Below are 14,295 nucleotides of genomic sequence, written 5' to 3'. Positions count from 1 at the left end.
ATTTTGAGGGTTAAGGAGTACAATTACAACCTTGGTACTAGGTCAGAATTGAACCCCGGACCTTGGGATTGGAAGGCAAGCACAATATGCATAACTTGTGCTTAAATAGAATTCAATGTTAAAATTCAATGTTATATTTCATCATAGATACTACAGTACTAGTGAGGGGACATTTTTTGAACAAGGAACAATATAGGTTTTAACACCATGATCAACCCCTACTCAGTTGACCACCCCTATTAAGAGACACTTTGACATGTGAAAATATGTAACATGGCCAACCCTATTAAGAGACACTTTGACATGTGAAAATATGTAACATGGCCAACCCTATTCAAGTGACAGAAGGTGTCCCTTTAATTTCTACTGTATTTTGATTCTTTAACTTCAGTATTATGAAACTAGTAATACTATGATTTAATTTGAAAAAATGTTATTGTACTATACACTATTATATTCCTTTTCATTGAAATCTGACATTTTTGTAAAAAAATGATTTCTGAATATTATTGCTAAAAATATGATATCTTCTTGAAATTTAAATAATTGAATAATTTCGTAGAAAATGTTAAATATTTAATAATCAATTTTCATTTGTAAAAGCAATAAAACTGATTGTTTCAATCCCAATAGAAACTAGCTATATTTATCATTTACATTTACAAACTATAATTTTCCAAGAAATTACAATCTATTATAAATATATTATAATTATCATTTTTTGTCATGAGGCTGTAAACCATAAATTATTAATAGTTTACAATTCTTCGAATTTATAAATTTTAATTATGCAATAAAAGAAAACATGTTTTATTATTCAATCTAATGCTGTACTGTATTAGGAATGAAAATGCATGAATGTTTAAAGAGACAGTGTTGTAAAGATTTACAATAAGGGATCATGTCAAAATTATTCTACTGCAGTTACTGCAGTAACATTTTTTTTTAATGCAATAACTACTGAATACTGAAATGCTTTATTTGTCCATCATCATCATAAAATAACAACAGAAATTCTTCTTGAAGATTGACAATTATTAGTAAAATAATGAATAGATATACAATATAATATATTATGTACACACACATAATTGCACAAAAAATATAAGTTATGAAACACGGTGTAAAAATGACTGGGTATTAAAATTGAATAGGATTCAGGAGATTAAAATAGTTTAAAACAGCTTTAAAAGGATTCAAACCATTAGAATGTTCCTAAAACCTTTACAATTTATAAATTGCTAAAATTTCAAATAGGCTAAAAATGTTAAAAACGTTTACAAATATTAAAAATATAAAAACATTTATAAATTGAAAAAATTTACGTTTTAAAAGTTTCATTGTTTACATAGTCTTGTATTACATAACATTTTATCGATGGTGACGTGAATTAATTATATGAATAGCATTTGCAACAAAGGCATATCTCAATCTGTTTGTTTTAGTTATTGGAACATGTATTCTACCATTGCGTTTGATATGATTTTATTGTGTTTGAATATAGTTTTGCAAGTCCGCAATAAACAGTGTGTATGATTATCCACCACCACCCCCTTCCTCTCCCCACCAAAAAGGCATAAATGAGTTTAAAGATTAAACCAATTATAGTTACTGCAGTGACTCCACCAGTAGACACGTACAGTGTACAGAAATAGAGGGGATTGTCGGGGTGAGGGGATGGCATTACTTGATATGACCTAAGTTGACTTCCCTTATGTCTTATGCACCGATTCCCTGAAACATTTATTTTTTTCATTTGCAGATAATAGTGATCTAATAGCTTGCTCTGTATTACCTAAAGACAAAGGGTAAGTTATAATGCTACAGGGCGTGCAATAAACATTCCAGTACAACACTGTCACCAACCATCATCATTATAACCACCATAATATAGTTTATTGTTACCAGCACATAAAGAAATATCACCACCATGGCTACCATATTTACCTTTCATCATTATTACTATTACGACATATACCATCTCTACCGTCATCACCCCTACAAGATACATCATAATACTAATAATAATAGTTCATTCTTATATAGCGCTCTACAAGCAAGCTTCTCTAAGCGCTGAACATTATTACCCCAGTCATTTTTTGGATCAAACACGTATGGAAACATACTCCCATATTGCAGCTAGTAATCAGCGCAAAGTTGTGTCTTGATCTAACCGGGTACCCATTTATACACCACCTGGGTGGAGAGAGGCAAACGTAAGTAAAGTATCTTGCCTAAGGATACAAGCAATGCGGCGAGAGTTGGATTCGAACCTCGGTCTCACGATCAGTAGTCCAACGTCCAACACCCTGCGCCACACGCACCCCTACAACATACATCATCACCCCTACAACATACATCATCACCCCTGCAACAGACAACATCACCCCTACAACAGACAACATCACCCTACCACAGACAACTTCATGCTACCACAGACAACATCACCCCTACAACAGACAACATCACCCCTACAACAGACAACATCACCCCTACAACAGACATCATCACCCCTACAACAGACATCATCACCCCTACAACAGACATCATCACCCCTACCACAGACATCTTCATGCTACCACAGACATCATCATCCCTACAACAGACATCATCATCCCTACAACAGACATCATCATCCCTACAACAGACCACATCACCCCTACAGCAGATAACATCACCCCTACAACAGACATCTTCATGCTACCACAGACATCTTCATGCTACCGAGGACATCTTCATGCTACCACAGACATCTTCATGCTACCACAGACATATCATCTTAAAGTTGCTATTGTACATAAAAATGACTAAGCACCACAATCCTATTAAAGATTCCTAAGAATATTTATCCTAGAGGTTGCAGAGGATCAACCAACTATCAAAACATCAGTAATGATAATTCCAAAAGAACATTTACACACCTTTATTTGTATTCAAAGACATACCTGTAATTTTTTGTTTTATTTTGATTTTAGTCAGAGGCAGCGGCGTTTCCTTGTTATGGATAGTTACCAAGTGATTTTAGTTGAACCTGATGTTAAAAGACTTGGATGGGGTGTGGTCAAGTTTGTGGGACCACTTCAGGTTAGTACTTATTGATGATGTTAAAGTTGAACTTGAATAGTGTTGAGATTTTGGGATATACCCCAAATTTGTATTGGATCATTTATATTTGGGAGCTTCGCATTGGAAGTAGACGGTAAAGTGTTACGTTATCTTTATTATTACCTTTTCATGACTGTTCAATAATTGTCATCTGTCATCATAATACCCAACATTATAATCAAATTATAAATTAAAGTATAATTAAATTATTTTAGGATGTCGAAGTTCAAGGCGACAAGGATGATAGTCGATCACTGCATGTTACGATTCACAAACGATTGATAAGTAGCCACGCCAAACCTTTCCCGTTATTGGCTGCACGGTTTATTTTTGATGACCATATAAGGTGTATGGCAGCTAAGCAAAGACTTTTAAAAGGTACAGTTAATCAAACTTTTACCATCATTTTTGGAAAAAATGGTATAATGACATAAAAAGGATTAGAATGTAGTAAAGTTTGTCATCATTGGTGTTTCTATGCATGCTGAAAATGATGTTCAGTGACCCAGTGTTCTCCTAAAGCAGGTTTCACCAGCAAGATTTGCTGGAATAAATTGGCTCCAACTGGTATAAGAAAATAACACATAAAATAAACACTTGTGTAGTAGTGGTAGGTTAGGCCTCACCATTAAAAACATAGAGCAATCAAAGGCTATATTTTGTCAAAATACCATTTTATTTGACTTTTTTGTATTTAGAAGATTAATTACATCTTATAGTATATCAATAATTTAGTACTTTGCTTAATTTGTTGGACTTGAGTGGGAGAAAACTGGTGACCAGCATTTTAGAGATCTAAACAGCATTATTAAAAGAGCATCCTTCTTCCAGGTCGTCAGAAAGTACGGCAGATGAAGATGGAGCGTTTGGCGTTGCTGTTGGAAATTCCACCTCCAGCCTCCCCAGTTGGTGGGTCATTCTCTGCTGCCTTTTCATCACGACCTGGGATGGCAGTTCCTGCTGGTGCATCTCGTAAATTAGATCCATTTGCTACCTCCACAGCAATGTAAGTTGATGATCCTATTCTACAGTTCTTAAATTATTCTAGTTTGGTTTATATTTGTTTGCTGCCACCAATTGTTTGTCAGTCAGTTACATAAACCGCCGTGAGCAATTCAATCCCCAAGTTGTTTCTTTGTTTAGTTTTCTTCTCCATGTGCGATTAGTGCCCTCTTTTGTTTATGCCACGCCTCTTCCACCACCGATCAAGGTGTTCTAGAAATTAGACAGGAAATTGGTTTCATAAGAGGCATCGTTCCTAAAAAGTTTAATCAATTTATCTTTATCATTGTCCTGGCCATTGTGCTAGTGTCAAGTAATACAAATCAATTTAAAAGTTTGCAGAAGTTGTTGTCAGACATTGTACACTTGATCATGCCAACGCACATAATTTCCGCTTAGTATTAAAAACAGTGCAGAGGAATTACCTAGACGGCTTACTTGAACCAGTGCCAATATGACATGTTATTACAGATTTTCAATATGTATTCCTACAAGACTGGATAACAATGACTTAATCGCATTGAAATTCCAAATAAAATAAGAAATTATCTGAATAAAATCTTAAAAGTAAGAAAAACTAAGATATGTTTATAAAAAATATTGCATGTATTTAATTTCATGATAGTTTGAGGATTTCTTTGCTTACATTGAAAAAAAAATCAAGGGTCTTGAGTTAAAATCCATCAGTTCAACTTTATGTGACAAAAAAAAATGTCATGTGCCCATATATGATGATGTCATATCACTACCATATTAGGGCACATCACACTTTTTTTAGTGTAGACAGAGCTTAAGCCTTGTACAAAACTGTTAGCATTCGTTTGGTAGGTTTTTCCGGAAAAAGAATTTTGCATCATCAAGTAAACATTGGGTTTTAATTAATTTGAGGCAAATTCAGTTTGGTGGTTTGGCAGTTTCTACCATGAATACCAAGAAATTAAATTAATGTCATATTTCATGAAAAATATTACTTGGAAAATTATTATTAATGACCCTTATTATCTTGCGTCACTGTACTTTAAGATTATGTCCATGTTCAGTTATTTAATCACTTCTCAGAAATAATTCAAATTGTTCGTATAATATTGCTCTTTCTCAAGAATTCTATAGAATAAGACAATGTGATCGTTTTATTTGTCAAGCAGCATACTTAGAACTCAATATAAAGAAATTAACAATTGCTCAGAAATTGCGTCAATATTTTACCATATTTGGTATTTTAAATATAATTCTAAAAAAAAGGTTAATGGTTTTAAACAACTATTAACGTTTTTGTGACGAAAGAATCGTACTTTTACACGATTATCGGTGATTGCTCGATTTCTGAAGTGGTTGATTGCTGTTATCGCGATTAGTTCTCAGAACAAGCTATTAGATAGATTAGAGAGATTCAAGGTTCAACTTTTAAATTGTATGCATTTTTAAATTGACTTTTTTTTTATGGATCGTGATTGGTTAAAAGAAAATGAGTAATGAGTAATGAAACCGAGTGTAGCACTAGCAGTGATAAAAGATAAGGTTACATTTGTATACGGGAGCGGCGATGTGGATCGCGACTGTTCTTACTGTTTTTACACCAAGATGATAGCGAACATTGAATGCGTACATCCCAGTACAACATGTATTTTACTGTTGATACATAATTAAAAGCATTATATTGTATACAGTACACTTATTAGTTGCCGATCCAGGGTCGGCCCAATTGTTATTGGGGCAATAGATGAAGGTGATAAGTCACATGAATGAAAATACAGTCAACACTCCCAATACCGGACCCTTTTGGGCTGGTCAATATGTTATGTTTTTTTGGTATTCACTCTATGTTTTTAATAGTAAATAGAAATTTGGGACCTTTTGGACTCTCAAGAAATGTCTGTATTTGGAGAGCTTCCGGTTTTCAGAGAGTTCGTCTGGTATTGAAAGAGTTGACTGTATTTATTTTATTTATTTTATTATTTCGGCAATCGGGTTAAGTAACCCAGCATGTGAACAGTCAAAAGGCTCAAAAGATTGTGCACTAATGCCAATTATAACTAGATAGATAGCAGTAGGTATTCAGGTATTGTCATGATCATTTAAAATATATGTATTTCTGTTATAACTATTCCAAGAAACAACCAATTTATTAGTAAATTTGACATTTTCAAGGCAATGGAATATTCCATTATAAATTATAGGGGAAATATAACAATTATTAGAAACCTGCTCCATAAATACGCAAAATAATTGGTAATATTTTCCGCACAATATGATTTTTCACAACAATGATTTTTAGATTAATAAAAGTATAAACAATTGACATTTTTTCTAAATTAAGGTCTATTGGACTGAAATAAAATATTTCTTGTTTTAAAACTGTAAAATAAAGGACAACATTTGCATAATTCACTTGCTCAGAGCAGAGAAGATTTATTTCTAAAATTGATTTCTTTTGTTCATTTCAACAAAAATTAAGCATTAAAGCAATAAATAAATAATGCTTAGTATGATGGCCTACTTAGGTGAACTTAATGCTACATATTTTTTTATAAAGACACACTTTTTATGAACCCTCTTTTTTTAGATGAATAATAAGTCTATAATACAAGTCCCTTTGGAAGATAGAAGAAAAGAAATGATAGTGGAACTGGAGCTTTAAGAATAAATAAGAACAAAAGCATTAGAATTTTGTGACACTGACTGGTTAACAAACCAGATCCTCTCACCTCTGCATTATGCCACTGCCCTGAAAGCCAAACATTATTTAAATAATCAATTGCCTTATTTAGATAATTTAAAAGTATGTTCCAGATAATGAAACTTGTTGGAAGTAAAGCTAACTCTTTCCAACAGTAAGGCCAAAGCATTTGTTGCCCTATAACCTGTTCCTATCAGATCTAACAGTAAGCCCAAATCAGTCTTTATTCACCATTTGTTGCCCTATAACCCGTTCCTATCAGATCTAATGCATGGATACTCAAGTGTCTCATTTCTTACTCCAGGGTAGTTTTTCACTTTCTTGGAACTTATCATTTTTATATAACTTTGTGTATTAATTACCCTGGTATGGGCATTAAAGATAAAGACAACCAACCTGATTGGTGTTGTTCTGGTTAAAACAAGTCCCTGGGTAGTAGTAGTAAAACATATAGATAATACAAACTAAAGAGAAACAGATTACAATGGCTTATATTTATTTAGGCCTACTATTAAAACTACTTAAGTGGGAAGCCTTTTTGTTGATATGTGTACAATGTAAGTCCACGCTAAAATGATGAAAATTGATCGACATAACAGTTTTGTATATTTCCATTTGAACAAATTGATTGAATCCACCCACTCGTTCACCAAAATGGCGATCGTCTTTGTTGTATACTATTTAAAATTGCCTTTTCCACAAAGTCTATTATAAACTGTGAAACGTTCAGTCAAGCCCAATTTGCACGCTCCGATAGTTTTCTTGAAACTAGAACCTGTAGTGTAAGTTTAATGAATAATATAGTTCTATAGAGTTAATATAAACAAATAAAACAAACCAAACTAAAGGCTTTATATAAAAAATACCGCTTGTTTTTGGAGAGAGAGAGAGAGAGAGAGAGAGAGAAAAGCATAGTAAAGATGAAATTTGTTTTTTATGCACTGGAAAAATGAAAGATAAACCACTAAACCCTACCCCCCTGCACCACCATCCCCCCCCCCCCCCCCCCCACCCCCCGACCAATAAAATTAAGACTTCGTACTGCATACCACATTCGTGGGTCTGAGGTCAAGGGGTCATTTGATTTTGAGATTTTCAAGAGAGCTTTTTCACCCCGCAATGCTGGAGGCTAGACAGCTGGAAATAACACTCTATTCCATGCAAGAAAGTGGGTGGCTAGTCACATAATTAACTCCTTCAATATACAGTCATGCAGTAAAAACATGATGAGTGCAATACTTAGACATCCAGGGGTATTTAATACATAAGAATTAGTCACATTAATCCAGGCTACATTAAGTCTAGCATGTAAATGATATTTATATTATGCTCATCACTTTTATCTTAATCTATCACTGGTTAAAGTCAACATCAATGATTCTTATAAATTGAGTACAATCTGACCTTTTATAGATGTTATCCAGGCATGGCAACTTGCCAGATAGTAGGAGCAGTTTCTTGGAACTTGTGTGTCTGTTGGATATTTGCTGACGTCAGCAGATTTTGCGTGCTAGCAGATGCTGATATTTTACAGCTCATACTGATTTGGTTTAATCTATGGAGTAAAAATGTTTCAATTGCACACTAGAAATAAAAAATAACCACATGCACTGAATATTACATGCATCATTCATTCTCCTACGTATTCATCCCTTTTTCTCTGAAGTATATTTAATCTTCAGTTCATATATATATTCGCAAATCAATCTAAAAATTATTATAAGTTTTGAAAGATTACAGTACCGAAACCAGCACAAATCTTGCGAGGCCTTTGACCGCAATCTGGATTGCATACTGTAGCAAAAAAAGGCATGTTACGTGGTACCGTGACGTCAACTATGTATAATAAACACTAAACACAAATTAGTTCCCCTTTGTTGCTCTTATGTGTCAGGGTAGGTTTTCTTAGAACCTGATTGATGTTCAAGTTAAAACACCTCGCATATGTAAACCCATTTATAGTGAGATTAACAGTTTAAAAAGAAATATACGTAACGTAATAGTCGTAAGATATTTAGTAAGCAATATCTCAGGTACTATGGCAATTCAGCTGTAAAGATGTATTGTCCCCCAAAAACATGAAAAATGAAGATTAATAAATCTGACTTTGAATAGGTTATTTTCTAGTTTTAATAAAGTTAATCACTTCAATAGAAAAACAAAATAATAATGTTTTCACTTATAAAATATCAAGATAAATGGTTAAATTCAACCAAAAACCCACTGGCTGGCAGCCAATTTGACCATTTTTTTGCTTTAAATTACAGTTTTTCCAGGTAAAAACATTTTTTTTTAATCCAATTTTTGGTAAAAGTGGAGAACAAAAACAGTAGCTAATGACATAACAGACATAATATAGTACATTTTAATAAAGGAACTGTAAACTTCATATTGTAGTTACTGCAGTAATTGAAGTAGAATAATTTTTAAATTTGATCGCATATTGGCAAACTAAATCTACAGTTTCGGCTCAGTTGTACTTTGTTATTTCATTCATTATGTAATTAATAATTTATTTATTTATTCATATTAAATATAATACAATATACAGCTGTTGATGCTAATGCTTTTTTTATTCATTCCTTCATGTATTCATTTTATACATTTTATTTTTAATATGAATGCCAGATTATACTTGTTATATAACATTACATATTGCATAAAATTATCGAGTGAAACGAAAATTATTAAATTTTACGGCCCACGTACACGATGGATTGGCATTACAGTAATCTGAATTTCTGCGAAAAATGAATTAGAAATTATTCTTACAGAGAAAAATCAATGAGGCATGATATATTGTACAAGAGCCAGATGCATTAGAAATAATAAGAGAAGCCATAATCAAGAAACTATTTTGAATAAAATCCTCATTGACCCTAGATTTTCCATGTATTTTGTGATGAAATAAATTGATTATTATCTAGTGACAAAGTTGATTAAAGTATTGCTATATTTCTGTATATATTATGGTAATTGTTTTATTTATATTGAATGACTGCGATGTTTGAGGCCTACATTTTTTAAATACAAATTTTTTTTTCTCTTTTCTGGCGTAAGCACCACTTTTATTCACATTAATATCATCATAGTCATGTATGTGTATTATTTTTGTTGATGTTTTTTATTATTACAATTTGATTGACTTCATCAGTTTGGCCTATAACATTTTTTTAATTTTGTATGATAAAATTTGTTATAGTAAACCAGATTACCTAGCTGCAAGACTAGTTCTTGTACAATTTTGTTTTTTTATTGTAATTCTGCAGTTATTTTGTTATTTTCTAATGTTTTTTTTTATTACAATTTGATCAACTTCATCATTTGTAGGCCTATAACATTTTAAAATGTTGTATGACAAAATTGTTTATAATAAACTAGATTACCTAGCTGCAAAACTAGTTTTTGTACAATTCTTTTTTTGTAATTTTGTGGTTATTTTGTGGTGCATAAAATGATTATCGGTACTGTATATTAAAAAAGTTTGTTCATTTTTAGTTGCTGAGAAACGATTTGCAATTTTGTAGTTCTGCGGTTATTTTAAAGTGCATAAAATGATTATATTAAGTTTGTTCATTTTTAGTTGCTGAGAAACGGTTTGGATTTTGGAAATTTATAGATACACAGAAATGCGATTGCTTGTTTGGGAATTTTTCAGTTGCAGAGAAACAATCTCTTGGTAGAATTCGGGAAACTCCTAATACTCGGAATGTGATTGGTTGGTTGGCAACGCTTTTGTAGTTCTGTAGAAATGAAAATGTTTGTTTTCTTGTGTATTTTGTTCATTACTCTGTAGTTATGAATAGAAGTAATATAGGATGTAGGAAGCTATTGTGTGTTTAATAATCAGGATTGTAGTGCTCAATACCTTGTATATTAAATTGGTTAATCATATTGACCTACAGCTATTCAGTGTGATTAGCTACTTCTGAGAAAGTAACACTCCGCATTGCAGCCTGCACTCAACCATTACCAATCAACGTCTCTATTTATGATAATAGTATTCCATTGTTGTTGTGATACAATGTTTGTTAACTTAAACACTTCATAATAAATACATGTATTTTATTATCCAAAACAAGTTATATAGGTTCTATAAATAATACATTGTAAGTTTCCAAATTTGCACTCATTCATGTGGAACTGTTCAGTTGGCATGAGGTTTAATTTTAAAAAGTCACAGAAATGTTTAATTGTAAACGCTCGTTTGTGTAACTGCATACTGGTTCATTTAACATCATAAAAGGCAATGATTTCTTAACATACAGCTTTATATTTTTAATTTGGACTAGCAATTTGGGCTAACTAGCTACATTAATTAAATTAAACTGGGAAATTGATTGATTCAGATTAGTTTAACTCCATTCTTTCTACTGTATGCACTCTTTAGCCTAGTGTGAACACAGCCTGACATTGCTTTATTTAATATTGGCTCAGCTGCTGTAATTCTAAACTTCTTTTGTACTGATAACCTATAACAAAATCTTGTAATTTGATGTTTAATCGGATTTAAGAAAATGTATGAATTCAAGTGAAATTCAATTCCAAAAGCTTTAGTATCATCCCAATCTGGAAATTGTTTGTGGGGGTTGTTGCAGACTTGCAAAGGAAGACATACATTTAATGATTGAAATAATATGTTAAAAGGACATTAAACAATAAAACAATTGGACAACATTATCTATTAAGAGTACCATTTTGAAATCTATTGTAAAGTCTAAAAGAAACAAATGTAACAAACATGAGAGAGAGAAACAAACATGCAAACACCTTTGTATAGATTAGTAAACACGGGGCAATATAAGATACTAGCATGTGATTATTAACAATGGTATCATATCAAGTTATTAATAACCATTAACACATTATCCAATGTCTATTGGTTTTTGAAATAGGGATAAACACCAATAGATAGAGAAGGATATAAATTGTTTTATAGAGCTAGTAGCGGATCCAGGATTTTTAAATAGATGGCCTAAAGACCAATTTATACAATCAAGCGGTAACAGTAAGCGGAAAACTGTGTAACTTGTCCCAGGTAGAACCTGTATCTATCCTCAGCGGAAAACCACCTGTCCGCCCTGCGCTTTGTGTAAATGGTTATAAAGAATTAACATAGATCTATATTTTCATTACCGTTACCGCTCGTCTGTATAAATTGTTGGCCCTTAGAATTGTAAACGAAGTTCGTCCAGTTTGTCCTGTGTTTTTCATTAATTTTAATAGGTTAATTTTAATTAACCTATGGAATAATTCATTGACAATTTTGGATCTGCTTTCTATGATAGCATAAAACAGCATCTCAATACCAAAGCCTCATAATAGGTATCTTGGGTATTTGTTTTGCCACGAACTATCATGATCCTTCCAACAAACTTCTTTCTACACTATCAAAATAGTTTCACAAAAAAGGATCCTCGGTTTGTCTCTGGCCTCCTTCTGTATGTAGTTTTTATTCATTTATATATTTTTTTTTTTTGTGGAAATAAATATATACCGTAGATTATATTATAAATCCAAAGGCAAATTACTGAAAAAATGACAATGCTGTGGGTATCAGTGGCTGGATCTCAATGGAGATACAAAAAAAAAAGCGAAAAGCTAAATCAAAACGATAAAGTAAAACAGCCAGAACATTATATGTATATTAATTATTATACAAAAGGTATTTAAAGAATTAATATTTTGATTTTTCACTGTTATTCTATCAGTATGGTTTTGTTAAATATGGCTATTTGTAGTTTTATTATTACAATTTGTTTGGAAATACCCTGGGTTTTCCCCTCAATCAATATTCAGTGTTGAGCCGTTGTTGTAAAGACCTTCTATCGATCGCAAACTTTATTTAGCCACTATTCTGATAACGATATCATTTTCAATGAAACTGATATTATTATTTGTACATTATGATAAAGCTCACTCACTTATCTAATGTTGTAGAACATTCTAGAAATGAAGGATTTAATATTTTAAATATTCATTTTATTTAACTGTTTAATACACTATGCAGAATATTTAATAATATATGTTTGTAAAAAATGTGTTTAATGTTTTCAATGTGTGTATCAGACATTGATGATATCTACACATGGTGTTATATATGCCACTGTTCAGACATGTTCAGTATTGAAATGCCTGTGTAAACAGACATCGTGGTTGTGGAATATTGTTTAATAATAAATATATATAAAATGTCCAGACACACACAACAATTCTGATATGACATCTGTTTAGACTCATTTAATATTAGTGTTTTATGTGATGCGTGTCTATATTTTTCCGCCAGTCACACCCAGCCCAGCATAAAATTGTTGTATAATACTTTATCTGTCGAAACATGATTTATGTGTTAAAATGTGGGTCTGAACAAACTACATGTATTTCCATACAAGTATATTTTTATTATGCATAATTATAGGTATGTGTTGCATTGTTAAATTTCTTGGAAAAGCCTTGATGTTGTATCTGATATGAAATGCAGTTCCCTGATTGGTCGATGTGTTTATTGCAATCCGATAATATTTTATAGTCAAATTCAGATCCAAAATTATTGCTGTATTTTTTAGATTGGTTTATAATATAATAACAGTATGTAAAGCACAACTGATGAGTTTATCATAGAAATTTATGCTATTATACGTGTTAATTTAATATATTTATTGTGGTAACAAAATGTAAAAATTGTTTTATTCCTAGATTTGGTCTTTTCTGTTCTACTTAATAGTGCTTTTAGGATAAAAATGATTCAATTTATCAATTTATAGAAGGAAATATCATATTTATAATAATTTCACACAGGGCTTCATATTATACCTAAGGTTATGTAACATATTAATGGTTGAGTCAACAGGGAAAATAAGCAGCCTCCAGCATAATGTCTGCACATGCAACCTATATTGATTGCTTATTGTCACGGAACTACATTTTAATCTATTTTTGACAGACTATTAATATTTTATGTTAGTACACTCCCAATTTAAACATTCCTGAATCCATTCCTGGTATTAAGTGAAGTCAATTGTCCAACTTATATTATAGTCTTTTCATCAACTGCACAACCAGTTCATTTTATGCTATTCCCTTACACACACAAATCTTGCTTGTATTTTGTATTTTAAACTATGCATGTTATCTGTATTTTAAATGATGTGTTTTATTTGTATTTTACAAAATTTTAACCTTTTTAACTCATTTTCATATTTTTATGTGAATTTTTAACTTTAAACAAACAAAAAAGAATTTTAAACCATGTACATATTTTACTGTGTTTGACCATAAATTAATAAATAAATGAAATGAAAAATTAAATGAACCCAAAAAACATAGGAAACTTCCAGTTAATTTACAGCAGTCAAACGACTATCATGCTAACATCATGTCTTGTCTTTGTAGGTCTGATGGAAAAGAAATGATATCAACTGGTTCCCATCATAATGTCACAAGTAAGTCATAAGACTGTCAATCCATTGATCAACATTTATCATTAAGACATTTTAATGACATCACCCATT

At 31.7% G+C, this 14,295-nt stretch overlaps 1 protein-coding gene across 1 annotated transcript in view; it reads left to right on the top strand.

Moving 5' to 3' along the window:
* Window positions 1-14,295, top strand: part of LOC140058903 (protein CLEC16A-like) — a 40,823-nt gene that overhangs the window by 21,655 nt on the left and 4,873 nt on the right. The window contains exons 18-22 of the mRNA XM_072104690.1: window positions 1,763-1,808; window positions 2,976-3,084; window positions 3,321-3,483; window positions 3,937-4,111; window positions 14,177-14,226. Coding sequence (XP_071960791.1) covers window positions 1,763-1,808; window positions 2,976-3,084; window positions 3,321-3,483; window positions 3,937-4,111; window positions 14,177-14,226 — 543 coding nt within the window. The remainder of the gene's footprint in view (window positions 1-1,762; window positions 1,809-2,975; window positions 3,085-3,320; window positions 3,484-3,936; window positions 4,112-14,176; window positions 14,227-14,295) is intronic.

The sequence above is a fragment of the Antedon mediterranea genome, chromosome 1, assembly GCF_964355755.1.
Source record: "Antedon mediterranea chromosome 1, ecAntMedi1.1, whole genome shotgun sequence".
In the NCBI taxonomy this organism is placed as follows: Eukaryota; Metazoa; Echinodermata; class Crinoidea; order Comatulida; family Antedonidae; genus Antedon; species Antedon mediterranea.
This window is presented reverse-complemented; position numbering and strand designations above follow the sequence as displayed.